Source organism: Choloepus didactylus, chromosome 19 (genome assembly GCF_015220235.1).
Source record: "Choloepus didactylus isolate mChoDid1 chromosome 19, mChoDid1.pri, whole genome shotgun sequence".
NCBI classification, from domain to species: Eukaryota; Metazoa; Chordata; class Mammalia; order Pilosa; family Megalonychidae; genus Choloepus; species Choloepus didactylus.
In genome coordinates this window covers 29,905,486-29,927,745 of record NC_051325.1, presented here as the reverse complement: position 1 = coordinate 29,927,745, position 22,260 = coordinate 29,905,486, and the positions used below count along the sequence as shown (strand labels likewise).

Here is a 22,260-nt window from a genome sequence, read left to right as displayed (position 1 = left end):
CACCTGCCCAGGTGGTTAACAAAGCTGTACAAACAGATCAAAGCTGCGGTTATCGCCCCTGTTCTTTCTACAATAAATGTGTCAGGTATCTGTCTGGTATTTGATATAAAAAGGAAATCTGCAACAGTCATATCCAGTGATATATACTACCAACATTTGGGGCTGCTAACACATTTGCCTGTTACGTCAAGGCATCTGAAAGTTTAAAGCTTGGCAAAGTAATGTTTTTCTTTTTCTTTTTCTATAATCCCATGGTAAACATTAAGCAGATGGCATTTCTGCTTTGAGCATTAAAAAAAAAAGTCTGAATTTGAAAGGCCTGCGAGTACACTTTGGGGATTTAGGAAAGTGTCGTTTGGCTGGGATCTGGGAAGAGAGGCTGCCATTCTGTCGATGGGCAAGGAGGGAAGCCGCATGGCCTGATTCATAACTTTGCAACTCCTGCAAATACCAGCTGATGAATATTCATGTTATCCCTGGCTTAGAACTGAAAGACAAACGGGGGAAGGAAAAAAAAACGAAAGTTGGGAAAAGGGCATCTGAATTCTGTGGGATTTTTTTTACCAACACTTTCCATGCGTGAGCAGTAGCCCTGAATGAAGTCGTTCTGTGCAGGGACCCTACCCAGGAAAACAGTCTGTTCATTAGAGCCCCGTACTTTGTTTGAACCTTGTACAGTCATGAGGTCCTGAAAGGGAAACCTTTTCCTTAAATCTAACACACAAGATATAGAGCTACCTTATTATTATTATTATTATTTTGGTAACTAATTGCAAATTGCTCCTCAACATATAGCAACTTCAGTGGTTCAAAGAGAGAGCAAGTCAGTGAAGGAGAGCTTTTTAAAAACATTATAAGAAGAAGAAGAAGAACAAAAAAAAGAACAGTTCCATACAAGGCTACTATTTTATTGGGTTACAGTTTCAGAAAAAAAAATTTAAGTATATATAAATATATAATTACATAGTAATTATATTACTCTACTAAATATCATAGTAAAGCAAATTATTTTTTTAATGTACTGGAGATTTTAGTCTTATTTCAGGAAAAATACCACTTAAGTCTCACTGTAGAAGAAATCATCAAATCTTGATCACCTGGAGTTTATTATTTGAATTTCTTGTCCCTCCTTTAGCTATTTCTTTGCTCTTTAGTGCCACCTTCACCCTCTGCTGCCATCTCTGTCATCTTTACCAAATTGATCTGAGGCTATAGACAAAAAAAACAAGTAAATGAAACTCCCAAGGACAAAAGAATATTTCCACCTGACGATACTTCTATTATCAGTTTGTTTCAGGTGGGAAAGTACAAAAATTTGGCTAAAATTTTGCCTTGAGGATTTCAATAATAGAGACATCCTGTGATATTTGCAACGCTCATGGAGAGGCAGGTGTCTTCAGGGAGATGCCCTAAAGCATTTCACTGTGATGAGAATTGGGTGCAAGTGGTTTATGAAGGATGTTCTGGGGGAAACCAGATACAGAAGGAAAGATGCCAAGCATGGGAAATCCCAGACTCAACTTGATCCTGCAAGGAGCTCTGGAGCAAAATGGAACCCCAGAATTTCTCCCAAATTGAGACTAGAAAGCTGGGCTTTCATGCTCCTGCAACCATTCAGACATTGGCTAAAGGCTGCCCACTAGTGGTAGTCGGGAAGCCCACTGAGTGATCCACTGTCCAGATTTTCTGAGACTGTCCTAGATTAAGCATTGGAAATCTCCCATCCTGGGAAACCCTTTAGCTCCAGGCAAATGGGGGTGGTAGGTCACCCTGGAAGGCCATAAATTCTCAGGCACTTCTGGCCATCTGTGCAGTAAAGTGGCTCCAGGAACCTAAGATCGGCCTTCAGAAGTCACATGTACTGAATATATGAAGCAAAGCCCACTGAAGCTGGTGGATGGGTGCACAGCTATGACAAAGGGGATTCAAGAACCTCTGGGTAGAGCTCAGCCAAGTCCCCTGTAGTGGGCAATTCCTGTAACCCATTTTCTGAGCAACAGTGTAATGCAGATAGGGACTATTGTAGATGTGAGGCAGAGGCCAGGAATTACAGATATTTATTTAGTCTTCTTCGTAGAGTTCTTAGAGTGGGATTTAAGGTCTACGACACATAGGTTCAGGAGTAGTCAAGAATCACAAGTATATTTGTGAAGAAAGTGTTAACAGTTGAATGAGACATTGGGTACCAACATATAACTTAGAAATTATAATAGATCTGAACAAAATCTCTATAGATCAATACAAATACAGGGTAATAAGCAACTACCCTTTGTCAGTGTGTCTACCACAACCTGCTGCTTCCCATGCTGCTGTGATGTCTAATTCCAAAGGGGTGTCTCACATATATGGTGAAGACTGTGGGTGATCATTCCCTAACACTGCTCAAGATTGGTGGAACCCCATATTTCTTTTGACTTAATGTCTATGAGTTAACAATGACAGTAAACAGTGAATACTCTGCGTAATTTACCTTTTCTCGTGGTCCTCCCTTGGCTTATAAAAATAAGAGCGAGTGACACATTGGTAAATGTATTAGCTTGGGCAAGCATACTTGGTAAATGGGGTGAATGTATTTAATTTTCTGTGTCTGCAGTAATAACTGAATCATGTTTCACATTTGATTCTTTAGTTGTTTTATCAGTTCTATGATAATGTTCACTTTTTAAGGTTGCTTAGCTTTTCAAGACTCTTATGGAACAATCCCATCTAGATGACTTATTATATTGGGTGCTTCTGTTTGCCTGAAGTAATACATTAGACACATGAAAGTAGATCTCAGCTCACTATGCATCATTGCCCAGGAGAAGCAAGAACTAGAAGAAATGATTTCCAGTTAAATAGCTGTAAAAGTATTTGCAAAGAAGAAAAAAAAATCATCCTACCATTGCTAAGTCCATTGAAAAAATTATCAGGGTGTTAACTCTTTGGTAACTGTAGTAAACTGAATTATGGACCCCCACACACATGTTCTTAATCTGCATTCCTGTGGGCGTGAACCCCTTGTAAATAGAATCTCTTGACGATGTTATTTTTAGCTAAGGTGAGGCCCAACTGAATGAGGGAGGGTCTTAATCAGATTACTGAAGTCCTCTGTGAGCGGAAGAAATTCAGACACACTCTGAAAAAGCCAAGGGGAGGAGTCAGAAACCGGAAGTCATCGGAGCAGAAGCCGGAAGTGGACAGAACTAGAAAAGAAAGGAGAGGACTTTTCCATGTGACAAGAAAGCCCGGGAACCCGAGGACTGCCGGCCAGCCAGAAACTACCGACCTGGGAGGAGACAGGCCTTCTAGCTTCTGGAACCGTGAGCCAGTAAATCCTTGTTTTTAAGCCAGTCCATCATATGGTATTTGTCTTAGCAACCTGGAAACTAAGTAATCTTAAACTCATTCTAAATGTCAGCCGGGTTGCTGCTAGGTCATGACCTTAAACTATCAGGACACCCCCTCAAGAAACGTTACCGCAGCCCATTGCTCAAATCACCACTACTGTTAAACATCGGAGGCTCTTTGGATAATGGAGCAGCTGGGGGTGGGAGTGGGGGAGGGGGGAGGGAGAATGAAAAGTCAAAAAAGAAAGACGAAAAAATAACAGAAAAGTGATATCTAGGAAACAAATAAATGGATGCAATTTCTAAATTATTTAGTACGAATGTATTATAAAGGCAAAGACGGAAGGCTGAGGATGGATGAATTCACTAAAATCCATAACCATGAAACTATGACAAGCTTGGAGCTATGGGGAGGTGAATTTATGGCATGCAAAAGAATAATGTTTATTGAAACCTTGTCTTTTAAAATGGCATAGATAAAAATTATGACTAGGTTTGTGATATTCTAGTCCTCATTTTGAGGTTTGTGGGAGAGCTTACCTAAGCATTTAAGCTACTAGTTAAGTAATTTTATACAGACTTTATACAACTGAGGGGAATGATGAGTCAATGCATAACCCAAATGGGAATTACAGGTCAGGGCACCATGTGGACACTAGATAAGATTGTTGAATGAAGGCCTGGTAGTTTTTCTATGAACGACAAACTTCTGTGCAAACAAATAGCATGACTAAATATTATTCTGTTACAGGAATTTTTTTTTTAACTAAGAGATTACTATCTATTTCTAAAATGGCATTATCAGAGATCAATCTGGTCAGATTCTACCTCTAGAGTTTTGTGACTAGAAAGGATTGTGGAGACTACCTATTTATTGGATGTCTCTTTTTAATCAACTGATAACATTGTCAGAATTTAGTTGTCTAGCATAAGACACTCTAATGGCAAAATACTTTCCTCAATTAAAGATGGTTCAATGATATAATTTGGGGTAGAGTTTTCTCTAAAGATTTGCCTCTCTGTTTCCACTTGGTGCCTATTGGATTAAACAGATTTTAATTTTTAAAAATGTCTTTTGTTTTCTAAGCATATCTTTATCATGGGGTAAATCTCTAATTACAAGATTATATAAAGCTAAAGACCTCTAAGCCTTTAGGGCTTTGCTCATACTTTCTTCTTTTCCTGCCAGATATTCCCCAAGCAGCCTGGTTAATAAATGGCTAATGGGAATCAAACAGTGTAGTGTCCATGCTCTCATATTTTTCTTTCCTTAATAACTACACTCCCACCCCCTGGTTTGGAGCATTGCATTGATGTCTCAACGTTCCTTACGTGAGCTCCTGGAGCTCCCCATTTTTACCATCATTTCTGACTTTATATATCTGTACCCTCACTGAGATCATCAGCTGTTTTAGAACAGGTCCTTTGTCTTTCTGTACATCAATAAATCCTGAGTTTGTGTCTAGCACAATACCTTACATAATAGACATACAAGAAATGATTGTTAAATAAATGAAATTTATTTAGCTCCAGAACCATATTAGTAAATGAGGGGTCTAAAGAGAAGTGATGATTAAAGCACGGATGTGATAAATGTTAGTGTGCAGGATGGCCTTGGGTGGTGTGATGTTGTGAGAGTGTTAGTAGTTTGTTTCCCCCTCTCCTTTTGGTTGACTCTTAGTCCTGGCATCATAAAACCAATTCAGTGTTCTGCTTATAGACGGCAACGTTTACGCTCTTCTCCTTGGGGCTGAAATGTCACCTGGGTTGTAAGAACAAATGTGTAGATAAGAGTGTAATATGGAGACTGAAAACAAAGAGAGCACGTTCAGAACCATGTGTTTATTAGTATTCTGTAATCTACCAGAAATAATTTCTGGAGGCTCATATGGATGACAGTGAAGGTTAAAACTGTACTCAGAGTTGGCATTACATGCAAGTCTAAACCACTATAATAAATTTTAATCATTAAATATGGATAATGTAGTAGTTATTATACTAAGATCTTACCAATTCAGATACCATTATTTTTAAATGTAGGATAACATACAAGAAGCCAATATTTGTTTATTTCTAGCAAATGCTTTCTTCTTAGAGCATATTGATTAGTACAAGTAAATGGAGTTTGAGGATAGTGTTCCAGTTTGCTAATGCTGCCGGAATGCAAAACACCAGAGATGGACTGGCTTTTATAAAAGGGGGTTTATTTGGTTACACAGTTACAGTCTTAAGGCCATAAAGTGTCCAAGGTAATGCATCAACAATCGGGTACCTTCACTGGAGGATGGCCAATGGCATCCGGAAAACCTCTGTTAGCTGGGAAGGCACGTGGCTGACGTCTGCTCCAGAGTTCTGCTTTCAAAATGGCTTTCTCCCAGGATGTTCCTCTCTAGGCTGCAGTTCCTCAAAAATGTCACTCTTAGTTGCTCTTGGGGCATTTGACCTCTCTTAGCTTCTCTGGGGCAAAAGTCTGCTTTCAACGGCCGTCTTCAAACTGTCTCTCGTCTGCAGCTACTATCTCAGCTTCTGTGCATTCTTCAAAATGTCCCCCTTGGCTGTAGCAAGCTTGCTCCTTCTGTCTGAGCTTATATAGTGCTCCAGTAATTTAATTCAGAACCACCCTCAATGTGTGGGGCAACACCTCTGTGGAAATTATCCAGCCAAAGGTCTTGTCCACAGTTGATTGAATCACATCTCCATGGAAACACCCAAAGGATTCCAAATTCTAATCAACACTAATATGTCTGCCCACACTAGATTGCATCAAAGATAATGGCGTTTTGGGGGACATAATACATCAAACTGGCACAGGTAGAAAATAATTTTAATTCCATTCATTTTTCAAATACTCGTGAGTCATGTATCAGACTACAGTCTAATTACTTTTTGCATTTTTGTATAATTCACATATAGTAAAATTCACCCTTTTTAGTGTACAGTTCTGAGTGTTTTGAAAAATACATAAATTGTACAATCACCACCTCAATCAAGATACAAAATAGTTCTATCACCCCCAAAATTCCCCCTTGCTCCCTTGTAGTAACCCCTCCCCCACTCCAACCCTGGTAACCACTGATCTGTTTTCTGCCCCTATAGTTTTTGCTTTTCCAGCATGTAATAAAAATGGAATAATGGAATATAAAGCCTTTCCAGAATGTCTTCTTTCACTTAACATAATGCATTTGAGAGTCATCCATCTTGTTGGGTTAATCATCAGTTCATTCTTTTTTATTGCTGAGTAGAATTCCATTGTATCACAATTTGTTTATCCATTTACCTATTGAAGTACATTTGGATTGTTTCTAATTATTGCTGATTACAAATAAGGCAACCATACAACTACAAACATTCACACCCTTTTTTTAAAAAGGCAGTTTTCATTTCACTTGCATAAATACCTAAGAATAGGATTTCTGGGTCATATGGTAAGTGTGTATTTAATTATGTTTTCCAAAACAGCTATGCCATTTTCTATTCCTACCAGTAATAAACAAGATTTCCAGTTGCTTTCCATCCTTTGATATTATCAGTTATTTATTTGTTTCTTTCTTTATTTATTTATAGACATTCTTGTAAGTGTGTCGTGGTATCTCATTGTGGTTTTAATTTACATTTTCTTTATGAATACTGATGTTGAGAATTTTATTGATTCAAATCTTTTGCCTATTTTAAAATTCAATTGTTTGCTTTCTTATTACTGAGTTTTGAAAGGTCAGTATATATTCTGGATACAAATTCTTTATCAGATATGTGATTTGGAAATATTTTTTTTTCCCTAGTCTGTGGCTTTTGTTTTCATTCTCATTTGTCAAAGAGAAGAAAGTCTTAATTTTGATAAAGTTCATTTATAATTTTTTTTTAATGATTATGTTTTTGGTATTGTATGTAAGAAATCTTTGCCTAAGCCAAGGTCACAAAGATTTTCCTGTGTTTTCTTCTGGAAATTTTATTTTTTATGGTTTTTATTTTGATTTATGATCCATTTTTAGTTAATTGTTGTACAAGATACGGGCTATGGGTCGAGGTTGCGTTATGTTTTGCATAATTGTTCCAGCGCCATTTGTTAAAAAGACTACTTTCATTATTGAATTGCCTTTGTATCTTTGTTGAAAAATAATAGAATCAATGTGTGGGCCTATTTTTGAACTTTCTATTCTGTTCCATTGATCTATATATCTATTCTTTCTTCAATACTAAAGCAGGCTGATTGTTTTTAAACCTTAAAAATGCATAAGTGCTTTCACTTATAAATAGGAGAACTGAGTGTCATTTGCACCCTTGGAGAATTTAACTATATTTTCTGAGCTTAGTGTCTTTATCTATGGAATATGGAATTGGATTAGTGGAAAGCTAATGTCTCTCTAAGGTTCAAAATATTTTTATTTCATAGTTAACATTTAATGCCGACAGATATTTCATTTCCTTCCTTTCCCTCTCTTCCTTTTTCTTTTCTTTCCCTTCCCTTTTCTCCCATCGTTCCCTTCCCTCTCCTTCCCCTCAGCTCTCCTTTCCCTAACCTTCCCTTCTCCCCTAGTCTTGCCTTTTCTTTCTCTTTTCCTTTCCTTTCCTCTTCCCCTAGCCACATTCTTTCTCTATTTGGTCAGTAGATGGTGCTGTGCTGCAACACATATATTTGCTTGTTTTTTTAAAATGTTGAAATACATATTATGTCATATGTTAATTCTGCGTCTTACGCCTATACTTTGAGAAATGATCATTAACTTTTTAATGGAAGAATGATATTCACACCCCTCTACCTTTGGGAAGAAGAACCCTAGGCATCTGTATAGCTGCTTAAAGTGGGTATACTTCTTTGTTGGAAAAGCTGTCAAGTGATAAAGACTTTTGATTAAGAAGGAACATTTTTAAAAGCCGTGGTGGGTAGTGACCTTGAAAACCCACAAAATGGCTCAGCCTTACATGACATTTGAGATGGTGTTTGTTTACTCAAGAGCAAAAATATAGATGGCTGCAAAGAACATAGGATAGGAAGCCCCTTTGCTCAAAATAAAACCCCAAATTTAATTTGTTTGTGAATCACAGAGCCAGCTGGCTGTCCTGGCCCAGAGATGACTTTTGTGGTGACAGCTGTTCCTACTGAGATGTGACTAGTGTGGGTGGGAGCGAGGGCAGAGCTGGTGGTTGGGAGATGGGATGGAAGTGGGAGATGGTTTGCAAGAATGGACTATGGTTTCTTTAAAAAGAAAACCCATGGATTTCAGATATTCTCAATTAAACCCATATTTCCTCCAGCTGCATGTAATGCTTTTTCTTCCTGGAAAAAGTGTACATGGTTGGTTGTTACTTCAGGTACCCCTTAGTTTAATATTTAATGGTAGGTATTTAATTTTCCAAATGTGAAACTCTGAAGGTTTCCACAAAGGGCAATATATATTTGCTTGCAAATAATCCAGTCTGTACTCACTTGCCCAAGAATGCCTGAGGGTGCTGAGGACTCTTACATGTTCCCAAGTTTTAGGGAAACTTGGTCTTCCAGGGGCCAAATGAAAAGTCCTACTTGGGCTGATGGCATCATCCTGGGATTTTCATTTATAAACAGTAATAATGTTCACTTTGCAGTGCTTTATTTTTTTACAAAATAATTTCACATACATCAAGATTCAAATAAGGGCATTGGAGGTCAAAGCCAGAGAAAGTCAGTAAGGAAGAACTTCATAGGTTCATGATTACCTCTATCCTCATTTATATCTCCATTTGGGTGCTTCAACATAACAAATCCAAAGTGAGTTTCTGATATCCATCCCAAACCCTTTCCTTCCCAGTCTTCTTCATCTCAGCAAATAGCAATGCCTTCCTTCTACTTGCTCAGTCCCAAAATTTTGGAGTTGTCCTTGACTCCCCTCTTTCTGTCTTAACTCCATCTGATCTACCAGCAAACTTTAAACTACATTCGGAATCTGACTACTTCTCACCACTTCCCTGGTTATGCTCTGATCTGATCCATCTCTTGCCTGGATTAGGACAACAGTTTTGTATCAGGTTTTCCTGCTTCCACCCTTGTCTCTGCTTCATTCTAACTTCAGTGTAGTCACCAGAGTGATGCTGTTCAAAGGCAAGTCACACCTGTCACTCCTTTCCCAGAACTCCTGTGGTTCTCTTCACTCTGAGGAGGAGCAAAGACCCTAAAATGGCCCACAGAGCCCTGCCTGACGTGACCCCTTGCAACTTATGGGGCTCTGTTTCCTGCTGCTCACCCGTCATTCACTCCACTCCAGCATCCTGGCCTCCTTCCTGTTTCTTACACGGGGCACAAATACTCCTATTTTGGGATCTTTTCACTTGCTGTCTTCCTAGAATGCTCTTCCCCAGGTATGATTATCACTCCTTTCCTTCGGGGTTTTACTCAATGTCACCTTCTCACTGCAGTCTCCCCTGGGCTCCCTATTTAAAATTGGAAACTTCTTTCTTTCCTGTTCCTGGTTTAATTTTTGTCTTTGTCAGTTTCCACTAACATGTTATAATTTGTTCTGAGAAAGTGGACACACTTCTATCTAGGCCCACCTTGATCAGGATCAAGAATGTTCCTTCATAAAATAACATATCACAAGTTTCCTAAGTTTCCTTATCCTTCATTCTAGGGAAAAGTGGGATGGTTTCTTTAAATGGTTCTGGAGTGTCTTACACTGATCAGATGAGAGGCTTTGCCAACTAGTACTCTCCTAACTAGATGTTTGAAGTACAACATGCCCTGGTAATAAGTGGTCATTATTATTATTATTATTTTGCTTTTTTTAAAATTCAGTTTTATTGAGATATATTCACATGCCATGCAGTCATACAAAGTGTACAATCAGTTGTTCATAGTACCATCATACAGTTGTGCATTCATCACCAAAATTAATTTTTGAACATTTTCATTGTAAGTGGTCATTATTGGAGGTCTAGAAAAAGAACAACTCTGTGTTATTTCAACTTGGAAGCATCAGCTAGCTGAAGCTCTTCTATCTATTAGTTTTCTTCCTTCTCTCCTTTCAAAATCCCTGGAAATAGGTGAAAATGTTGCCATGCAAGTGTGCATCCAAATCTCTAATTATACAAGCTGCAATTTAGTTTGTTGATAAAGTAACTGTGTCTTTGCCCCTCCAAAGGCTTCCCCTTCAATCCACTGTGGAATCAGAAACAAAGGATATTTTTGGAATTACTGTGAGTTAGGTAGAGCATATATTTGACTACAAATAAATTTAGTGAAGCTTCCTGTACTGTAAGTTACAGATAATCTCACAATCCAGGTCCTCAAAACTCTTTATGGTTGTAAGGTAGGTTGATCGTAGCAATGACTCTAATTCTCCATTCCTTCCCTTGAATCTGAGCTGGCCTGGTGATTTGTTTGGCCAACAGAATGTAGTGGAAATGATGGTGGAGCCTTGCATGCTCCACTTTCTCTCAGAGCCCTGCTGCTGCAAGTGCAAATGCCTGGGTAGCCTGCTGGAGGGGGAAAGATAATGTAGAGTTGTCCTAACTAAGGCCTTCCTAGATGAGTTAGCTCTCAACTGACCTTCCAGCTTCCTCCAGGTGCTTGAGAGAGAACAGTGGAGATCAGATAAGCCTGGCCCAGATCAGCAGAATGGCCCAGCTGACTTATAGCTATGGGGGGTTGTTTGTTACTCAGCAATAACTAACTGATTGAGGGTGTATCAATTATGCATGGTTTTAGTTGTAAGTAAGAAAGACCTTGACCACGGGTGCTTAGAAATTAGGAATTTATTTGTCTTATATAGCATTAAGGGTGGAATTAGATCCAGGGCTGGTGTAGTGCCTCAAAATAACATGAGTTACCCAGACTCTTTCTGTCTTCCACACCTCCAGCCTTAGGGTGCTGACTTTCATTCTCACATTGGTAACTACATGGTTGCAAGATAGTTACTTAATCTCCATATCACATTGGTGTCCCTGGCAGTTCGAGGAAGAGCAGAAGGGCAAGAGGATGTGAGAGCTGTTCCTGTCTATCGGAGAATAAACACTTTTCTTGAATCCTTGTTGCAACACAATCTGCCAGGATCATGTCATATGTTTGCTCCTTGCCTGGAAGGTGTTTAGGAAGAAGGAAGTCAGAAGTTCCGCCTGCTGCAAGGGGGAAACAGGTGACCAACTGCTGACAATCCTGGGGCATTGCTGGAGGAACATGCTTATGCTGAGGTGGGCACAGAAGGAGGAGCACGGAAGGGGGGGGATTAGGGAGGCCTGGCTGTGCCTCCTGGGGTTTGCTTTTCAGGGAAGGCCTTGCAGAGGCAATAACTTTGAGCACGGCAAATGGCTTCTCAGGTAGACAAGGCGGGAAGGGCATTTTGCTAGAGGGAACTGCACATATCAAGGTGCCCGGGGATGAAGGAACATACCGATTTCAGAGATTCCAAAGAAATCACTGAAGCCCATAAAAGGAAAGGTATTTGCAAAAGGCAATAAAGCCAGAGAGTGAGTGAGTAGGATTCAAAGGCACATCTTCTGATCTATAGTCCAGGATCTTAGCTCATTTTGCAAAACTGGAGGCAGTTCCTATGATTGCAGAGTTTCTTATATGTATCTATATTATGGCCCTTATCACACTGAGATAAAACTATCTTTTTATTAAAGGTGTTGTGCACATTGTGTTGGTGTGTTTGTGCACATTATTTAACCTTTTGGCCTCGGTTTCCCCCCAAATTCTGCTACCAGTATCACTTGGTTACCCAGAAAATTCACCTCTGATTCACCCTATCTGAGGTTCTCCACATCTGATGAGTTGCAGAGGTCTATTTCTTCTTTCTCCTGTAGTCCCTCACATTTATCCTATTGGTATCAACCAGGTTAAGCCTACATTACTTTTCAAAGAGTTACTGCAATAACCTAAATATATTCCTACTTCCTCTAGGCTTTCACAAATCCATCCTACATTCAAATCCTGAATGGCTCTTTCTAAAGCGCTCAAATCAGACTGCAGCTCTGCCAGGCTCAAAACTCCGTGTCTCCCAGTTGTGTCTCTAAGTACAAATGCTTCAACGTGACTCCAGACACCTTTGGAGACTTACCCTTAGCGTGACCCCACATGCAGGTTTGCCTGGGATAGATCGTCCCAGTTTCAGCCTTTTTTTTTTTTGCCCAGTCCAGTTTTGCATTCATCCTGCTACCTTTTACTCTCAAGAGTGAACTAGCTTGAGTAATAAATTACATGATCATTTTCTATACCTCTGTTCCCCTATTTTGTGGCCTTTATCATCCTGTGAAAGTACTCAGCTATTTCTTTGAAAGACTCATGCATAGTATTCTCTTCAATGCATGAGCTTCCCTCTTGAAAGATTTAAGTGAAAATGAAATATGCTGTTTGCACATGGGGAGAGGCGTTGGGAGGTGTTAAATAGCAAGGAGGAAACATTTTAAACTTTCTCCCCACTGAGGGATGCTGGAGCACCAGCTTATTTCTTACTTAAACTTTGTGATTGCCCTGATGTTCTGACATGTTTACCCTTTATTGTTGTTCCTCCTGTTGTCAAAAGGCAAGATAATTTAAGCGTGGAGAAGGGCTTTTCTTTCTTGGCCAAAGGAAGAATTTTTTCACTTCTTTTGGGAGTTGAAAACGGATACGATCTGATAGAAGAGGTGGGTATGGAGGATCAACCCCAGGGCTCTCTCGGGAGACAGGTGCCGGTTTGCTTGGCAAAGTCTCCTAGGAAGTTCATCCTGGCAGGAACCCTGAGTCATCCACAGTTTCTCAGATGCTGGAATAACATGTCTCAAGCCACGGAGCAAGAAGAGCATCTGAATGGCAGAGCCTCAGGGACCCGGAGGTGTTCAAACACCGGTTGACTGTCCCCCAGAGAGCAGTTATTACGTACGGGAGTGTGGTCTTAGTATACGTCCCGCCAATTTCCTGAATTTCTTCAGCAATGTCGTGGATCACGGGAAGCTAACTATGATTTATAATTATGCAAAATACAAAATGCATTCCTCATTCCAGGGCTGAATGGACGCCACACAGATAAGAGTGTGAGCCATTGGTTTGGAATGTCCACGAGAAATCAATCATACCTACTATCGGAAGTCACCCTACATTAGAGAATTAAGCTTGGATATCACTTTAGTTGTTTCCTCAGGAAAGAAAAGTATAATAAATACATTGGCTGGTTGTTATCTGATGAGAAATTCCTGCTTTTTCTAATCCTGGCTTCGTTTTTTCCTTCTTAGTTATCTTTTTTTTTTTTTTTTCCCTAAAAGAGAAAGGTCTAGGACAGCCAGAAAATACATGTATAGGAGAGGGGATTTACCAAAGAGAACAGATGTTTTTCTAATTTTGAAAAGGTGTAAAGTTGAAATAGGCTTTTCAAAGCTAGAGATATGCACAGATTACCACCCTGTATGGGTTATGAGCACTTGGGGTTTCTTGTCAATTTAATATTTTTTGAAGTTTAATATCTCAGCTGTGAAAGGAAACAGAAGTGGCTAATTCTGAACCTAGAGGTTCTCTCCTGACCCCTTGGTACCTAGGCACAATAGGGCGAGTTCAGGACTGAATTAAGGCCTTAACTCCCTGTTTCCTATCTTTTGTTAGTTTTAATCTGACACTTAACATACTTCAGTGTGGACTTGGGTATGGGAATGCCTTTAATTTTTTTTTTTTTTCATTCCCAAGGCATGCCGGCTAAGAGAGGGGAAAAAAGAAAAAAGTGCAAATCATGTGTAATGTGTATTTTAAGAAGCTGTGTCCTTTTTATTATTATTATTTTTTACCCGAGTGCTACTCTGGTTACCTTGCAAAGTCCTTCTCAGAGTTAGAGAGAATCTTCAGTCTTAGGAAGAGGGTCTACTCCGAGTCCTCTGAAGTGCACAGGTCTCCATGAGAAATTTACCCTGCTCAGGTAATGAGCCACATGACTGGCTCCTGGAGCCACACCCTGTCTTTGTAGATGGAGGCTGAAGATGTGGTACGTGGATTTGGGAAAGTGCTGAGGTCTCCTTGTTGAATGGCCCCGTATAAAGCTTTACTGGCTTAGTAAACTGTTCTCTTGAGCTAGTTGACCCAGGTATCTGGTCAGTCATTTCAGCAGGTCATCAGTGGACTATGACTAATGGGCCATTAGATTTGGAACTTTTTTGCTTAATGTGGTCTGCTCAGCTGCCTTTATGGGGAAAAGCTCCTATTTCCACTTGAATGAGTAGAACCATGCCTTTTGTGTGTGTGTGTGTGTGTGTGTGTGTGTGTGTCTGTAATACATTTACTTTTGTGAGGGAAAATGGTGGAAAAGCAAATAAGAGGCAATGGTGAGTAACAGTGATTAAAGGAGTTAAGCAACACAGTTAACATTATGCCCTTATGACCACATGTTTAATAGAGTGTGATACATACTTGTGATGCAGACACCTATAAACTCAGAATTACTGTATGGAAAATATATTGGCTACAATATTTCAGTTACATTTTAACACAGATATATGCATGTGTGTGTGTGTGTGTGTGTGTAATTGGCAACCATCTGCTTTAAAGGACTCTATTGTATTATTCTGTAGGTGTTTTCACTTAGTGTTATGATTTTAAATGACATATTCCGTTCACTTTCAGATTGCCATACTACTATTATGTTAAGCAGTTTAATATAAAACATTTTCTATGTTCTGTTAACACACACACAACCTTTGCTATTTGGTAGTTTCTGTTCAGACATACTAAATAAAGGTGTTTTATTATAGTACTAAAGCACAATTTTCAAAAAGGTAAAATCACGACTTTCATGCAAATATAAAATGAATGCATTTTAAAGAGTTTATTCAGCTCATTAATAAATTAGGGAACTAGTAAGATGTTAAAACACATCCAGAGGAAAATTGGACCTACAGGGATTTAAACAACTCATTTGCACTGTTAGGGGCAGGAATCATTCACACTTCCTACAATTTAACAGACACCCCTACAGAATTGTGAAATTGCCAAAAAGTAATTTTTATTTCTATCATTTCCAAGTCTTGGATAAATTTTCCTAACAATAAATTTTATTGCTTCATTCATTCAAATACTTTTGAGGGTCTATTATAAGCATGTATTAGACACTGGTATACACAGGTGAATAGAAGATGCCCATCCTCTAGGAGCTGTCTTTAGATAGGGGAGAAGTGTGTACTCAAAAACTACAGCGCATGTGATAAATGCCAATACAATCTTAAGAAATCATTCTCTTATGGAGGGGCACGTATGGTTCTAGAGAAGAAATATTGTTTAAGCCAAGTCTAGATGGTTGAGAAGCCCAGCAGCAAGAGTAGGGTAATGGTTGGGAGTTGAAAGCCAGGCTTTCCGTTCTGCCTAGAGGGAACAGGATATGAAAAGGCACAGGGTGTGGAAAAGCAGTTCATGTTTATGGGAACTGCAAGAATCAACCAAAAACCAGGGCACTGGGGAGGAGTGTGGCCTGGAAGTGAAGCTCCTGTGGTAGGAAAGGTAGACTTAACTGAGACATCACATTGTACATTCAGCAAGAACCTCCAAGCTAAAAGAGATGGAGGGCAAGTAGTGAATTTTAAAGCAGGCCTGCGCTAATAACCCTGCATTTAAAACCACACTTGAAGCAATGTAAATCGGTGGCAGAAAAATCAGTTAAAATGCGATTGCAATAGACCAGATGGGAGACAATCAGGACTTACCTTCCTCCAAGGATTCTCACACTTCGAGAGGCCAAATTATGTTTTGTTTGATATGGAGAAGGGGCTTTCCTTTCCTTTCTACCCCTTTTCTTTGCCTTTCTCTTCCCTCTCCCCTTGGTTCTTTTTTCCTTCCTTTGCTTCTCTGTCCTTCTGCCCCTACCTTTCCCCCTTCCTCCTTTTGCTCCCCCTCTCTCTCTCTGTGACACTGTTTCCCCCACTTTGGTGGCCTAGGAAACACCTGTTGCACGTCGAATGTGCTGTGATCCCTCGTGGAGAATCAGTGTGATCCTGAGAGGCGCCCTGATTTTCGTGACAGTCCCGGATAAACACTGATACATTCAAACTCTCTGATCCCCATTTTAAAATCAGTTGCTAAAGCACCATGACATCATCCTAAGCAAGGTAAAATACAACTGCACAGTTTACAGCTTTGCGATTATGACTTTCCGGTCAGATTTTGCTGAGCCCACGATAGACTGGAAACCCTTTGCTCCCATCCACGAGGCATTCACAGGTCACCTCCCAGGATGGGTTATTTCAGCAGGTGGCTAATTCGGTCCATTTTTCTTGACTCAGGCTAATTTACTTTCCAGGAAGTTAGATTTTTCTGACCATTTTATTATTTTTTTTAAGTAGTGGAGGAGGGAGTGAGAAGAGTACTCTTATGTAACTTCCAATATTCTATCAGCATCCCCAGCTCCCTCAGTGAGAGTCATTTTATCCAAGTATCTGGCTAAATTTAACCTGGTGAAGACAATTCACATTAGAGTGTGAAATGACCAGTAACCAACCTGTCTAAGCTTATTGTTCTTTTCACAGTTAGAGATGATCAATCCAAAAACATCTCAAACTGGGTAAATTTTGAGTGTTACGTAGAAGGAAAATCTTAAGGCATTAAAGAGGGAGATGTTTGAGTAAGTAATGTCTGCTACACCTAAAAATATGATTATTATTTTCCCTGTGACTAGGTAAGACTAATTCTGAGCTGGTCCAAAACAACGGCTTCACAGATTTTGATAGATATGAGACAGTTGGCCAATTCATAACCATTTTGGGCTCAGTTTGCACATCCCGAAACAAGAGTCTCGGTTAGAGTAGGCAGGAGATGAACCATGAAAAATTAGAAAGCTGCCATCATATTATTCCTTTTTCAAATATGACATTAAAGAAAACTAATTGAAAACCTATGCATGTAACACATGTTCATGGGGGAGAAACACCCCAGTCCGAACTAAACCGAACCAGAACTATAAGGTAATAATGGAAGTTCTCCTTCACACCTCCAGGGTCCATAGTCCCACTCATTTCTCAGAGGTAATCAATGTTAATTTCTTGTATATCTTTCCAAAAATTTTCTTAGAGCATTGCATTAGTTAAGGTTTTTTTGGTTGCAGGCCACAAAAATAAACTCTGGCTGACTTAAGCCACAAAAAAGAACTTACTAGAAGGATGCTGAGGTATTTTGCAGAATTGAAGCAGGGTGAACACCCTAGTCTTTGGAAAGGGTAGACTAAAGGAAAGTTACAGGATATCCCAGCACTGTATGTCAGAGGATTGCCATTAATGTGACTTGGCCATATGGATTCCTAGTCTTTAGTCATTGTTTCAAATTTCAAATATGATTGGCCAAGCTGAACCTGGTTGGGGGTGGCGGGGTTAGGAGATGGGAAAATCTCTTATGTAGAAAGCTGGGGAAGTTTTCTGGACAGGGTAAATGGTAATTTGCAGGACAACTACTCCATGAAGTGTCTGTTTCATATTAGCATGACTACCCTTACTCTGATACAAAACACATACCCACATACCGAATATATTTGATTTGAAGGCAAATATTTTTCACATTGTAATCTCTCTAAAATCAGGGATGAATTTCATAATTGATATTATCTTAGCTTTCGCTCATGGTTTGAGAAAGACCATTTTATGTTTCTCTGTGTCATAAAATAAAATTCCATAAAAATAATTGAATCTCTCCAGTTTGGCATCCCAGTAGCTTCTACACAGTTGGGGAAAATATTGTTTGTTTCCTAGTGAAGTGTAAGCATAACAGAACTATATACTTGGGACATTGTTAGGAATCCCTGCACAAAAATCTGATGCCTGGAATTACCTTAATAGAAAAGCCTCTTAGCCATTCCAATTAAATTGAAATTTATATAAACATTATAAACCTATTCTAGGAGCAGAGTACAATGCAAGGTGCTGTAGGTTAGAATAAAACAAAGAAGACTCTATTTTTGCTCTCAAGTAAATTACAAATACTAGATAAGTGGTGGATCTGAATAATTATATCCCCTGCCCCTCCCCCCAAAGTGCAATAAACATGAAATTAAGGGCAGGTTCCATAATTATATGAAAGGCACAAAAATAAAATATCCTTTAATAGTAGGCTGATAATGACTTCTATAGATAGGCCCACTATCTAATCCCTGGAAGCTGAGAATGTTACTTTATATGTAAAGTTTTTGCAGGTGTGATTAACTTATAGTTCTTGAGATGGGGAGATTATTCTGGATTATCTGAGTGGGCCCTAAATGCCATCACAAGAGTCCTTATAAGAGAGAGGCAGAGGGAGATTAGAAACAACACATATAGAGAAGAAGGCCATGTGACGATGGAGGCAGCAATTGGAGTGGCTGCTACAAGCTAAGGATGCCAAAGAGTGCTGGCTGTCACAAAGCTAGAAGAGGTAAGAAAGGACCTCCCCCCAGAACCCCTGAAGGAGCACTGCCCTTCTGACACCTTGATTTCAGTTTATGGCCTCCACAGTTGTGAGAAAATAAATTTCTGTGTTCTAAGGCACCATTTGTGGTCATTTGTTACAGCAGCCACAGGAGTCTAACACCCTGGGAGAAGTCGTATGCTGTCTTATAAAAGGACAGAGCATATGAGGTATATTGGATCTTGTTTAACATCTGTTTTGGTGGCAGAATGGACATTTCACGTCTGAAGCATGGGCCTTTAATAATTAAATTCATCAAACACAGGCTGAGTTCCTGTTAAATCCACAGCTGGTAGGACTTTTGCTTCTAGCCAAAATGGAGTAAGAGAAACTGGATTTACTTCCCACTTGAAATAACCAAAAGAATCAGACAAGTTATATGAAAAAACACTTTTAAGACATTGGACATCAGGCAACGAAGGACAGTGATCTCCAAGAGATGGGAAACAAATGCAGTGAGCTCTGCAGTCACCCCAGCGTGCTGCTTTGAGAGAGTTGCCAGCAATTCAGTGAGGGAGAACCAGGCAGAGCCAGCGAGCTCCCTGAGTGGAGGAGACAGAGCTGAAAGTCTGGGACGGCCAAGCTGGCTGGAGTGCAAAAGTAGATACTGGACACACTGCACAGAGAAAGAACTCTGGAGATCTGAAAAGGGTCCCCTTAGAGTATTCAGCAGGGTATTGAGTGTGAGGAAACCAGCAGAGGCTGTCCATGGAAACTTTGAGAGGATTAGAAGGTACATACGTCTGCATTTCTAACAAACTGCCAAGTATTGCTGAAGCTGCTGGTCCGTGGACCATGCCTCAAGTAGCACTTCTTTGTGCCACTGCACATTGGGCAGTTAAGATTTGATGTTGAAGTTCTGAAAAGACAGGTTGAGTGCCTACTATGTGCTGACATTGTGATTTGGGAAGGGTCTAATTCCTTCTCACTTGTCTGTTGCTTATTGACCTCTGCAAATGAGCAAGGTTCCCTAGGGGTCCCTAATTACTTAAAGTGGGTGAAGAACAACCAAAACAAAAATAATAGAGTCATTAATTCAAGGCGCACTAATTTGGAATTTGTGATGCCCACAGAACTCTCTTTCTCTTTGGTGTTGGGTAGGAAATCATAGTTCTAAATCAATTATAGAGGAAATGTTTAGCAGTTTTTGAAAACAATATTCATTTCAGTAACAAAAACTCTTAATATCCTTTTAAATTACACACTACACATTTACACATTTTATATACATTTATTACCAAAAACAATTAAAAATTGTTGCATCACATTTAAGATATCCAAAAAGGTACAAATAATTTTAATGACCATGTATCAGCCATCCAACTTAAGAAATTGCCACGACAGTTGATGATTTGCCTTTCCCTGTTCAATCACGTGCCCTTTCCCATCATAGAAATGTATATGCCTCTAAACTGTAATTTTGTTTTACATGTTTTAGGAATGGAATCATACTCTAGTTCTAACACAACCGATTGTCTCTTAGGAATATGTGGTTGAGAATCATCCATGTTGATGCATGTAGCTCTAGAGCATTCCTTTTTATAGGATGCTGTAGAGCCTCCTTTAATGTACAGTTCTACAAAAGTAGTTCACCAAAGCTTAGGACTTCTAGCGGGAAACTCTTTGAGTGTGCTACAGGATTATTCAAGTTACTTCTACTTAGGAGCATAAGGCATTACTGAGATGGTCAAGAGCCACTTTTTGGTGCATGTTGAGCTGCTCATTTCTCCCGCATGCCAAAGAGAACCCTGGCGCCTTTGGTTCTACTATCTGAGGAGGGGTTTGACCAGTCCTCCTGGCATTTGTGATGAAGAACCAGAGTGTGACTGTGGAAGGACAGGACATGAGAGATGAGAGGAGGAGAGAAGAGTAACCAAAAGGCAGTTAGTTGAGTTTCATAAAAAATGATGACATACTAGAGGGGAGGAAGTCAGAGTAAATGTCTGGAGAGCAGGGAGGGGAGAGGGAAATATTCTTCTGCTATTTTGAATAAAATGGCTTGGGAGTGGCTTTCATGCATAAGACAGTGGATGGGAGAGGAAAAAGGATATTTTTTTAAGTATCACTGGAGACTCTGTCCTCTTCAAGGAGGTAAAAAAAATGCAAATAAAGAATTTAATTTTAATTTATTTTAATATTCCTTATTTTTGCATGACCTGTGTCCTTGTGGCTACAATTCTCTGAGCCTAAACTCAAAGAAGTGTATAAAATATTATATATAACATTATAGGACTTTAGAAAACATTTAGTCCCTGCTGTTCAATTGGGACGACATAATATTGCCATATTATGGGACTTTAGAAAACATTTAACCCTGCTTCAGGTGACATATCTAACTAGAGACAGAATTATGATAAGAATTTGGATTCTCAGAGGATTCTCATCTATTGCTTTCTTCCTCTGTAAGTCACATTTCATCACATAGGTCTTTTCTCAAACCTTTGAATTAATGCAGTTTTCCTGCCATGTCTTCTATTTCCTGCCAGACTCGGTAAGTTCTTTGCTCCGTGATTGATTGCTTCCACCTCCTTTTATGCCTAAACCAAAACTGTCAGACAAGGTCTGCAATGCTCAAAAACAAAGCCGTGAGGTTTTTAACTTGGTTGAGTTACCACAGAGTTAATTTGTCTGTAGGAAGTATAGCATTCAAATGTTCATAATGGACAAGTGGAGGAAGACTGAGGGGCACATCTCAACTGAACCAATCGGAATGGGAGAAGAGGACTTGCTTGAGCTTGGTGGTTGTGTGTCTGCTTTTTTCTCCCATATGAAAATTTTGTTGTAAATATCAAAATATTTTATATATATAGTCAAGAGACTATTTTCCAAGGCCCCTTACACATACAGGTGGGGCAGTATTAACACATTATTTATATTAATAATTCAATGTTATCTCTCGTAACTAATATGTTGCAAATATTGAACTGGGGAACAGCTGTGTAGCTGCTCATATCTGAAATAAACAAAGAGCTAGTGTCCGTGAAAAGACAGAGCTCAATTCATAACAAAATTGCATATATTTCTAGTATAGGAAATATAGCTACTTTACAAAGTTCTCTCCAGGACAGTGGGAGATGTTGTTTTACACACTCAGCATTTCACCAGTTTTAACATTCCAAACAGAACCTGTTTCAAATATTTTAGGGATTTTTTTTTTCTTTCTGTTTTGTTTTTGCTTTCCTTAAATTGGATGGCCAAGGACTGCCTTCCGGAGGTCAAACACTTGACTGACAGCTCAGCTCTGGTCTGAGCAATCAGAAAGCATCAGGCAGTGGTGCAGACAGGAGGAAATAGAGGCACATTGGGGAGAAAACAGGCCAGGGGCCCTGGGCCTGGGAGTCTTGCCACATGTCAGAAGGGGGTTTGAGGAGGTTGGGAATGAGATGGATGAGAGCCAGAGAAAGGCAAATGATGGTGGGAGGTTGTGAGGGAGACAAAGGAAGTTGAGAGACGGAATGCTGGAATTATATGGGGTGAGACAGAGATTTTCTGTTGGGGTCTGCATGCCGAAAATCTGCCCAGGCTCAGACCCAAACGTTAGCAACCAGGCTGGTTAGGGGGAAAGCTATGAAGGAGGTAAGGATT

General features: G+C 39.6%; 1 protein-coding gene across 1 annotated transcript in view; it reads left to right on the top strand.

Annotated features, from left to right (window-relative positions):
• Positions 1-3,055: 3,055 nt before the first annotated feature.
• The window catches only part of LOC119515255 (60S ribosomal protein L9-like), a 43,048-nt gene continuing 23,843 nt past the window's right edge, over positions 3,056-22,260 (top strand). Inside the window, exon 1 of the mRNA XM_037811132.1 lies at positions 3,056-3,302. Coding sequence (XP_037667060.1) covers positions 3,056-3,302 — 247 coding nt within the window. The remainder of the gene's footprint in view (positions 3,303-22,260) is intronic.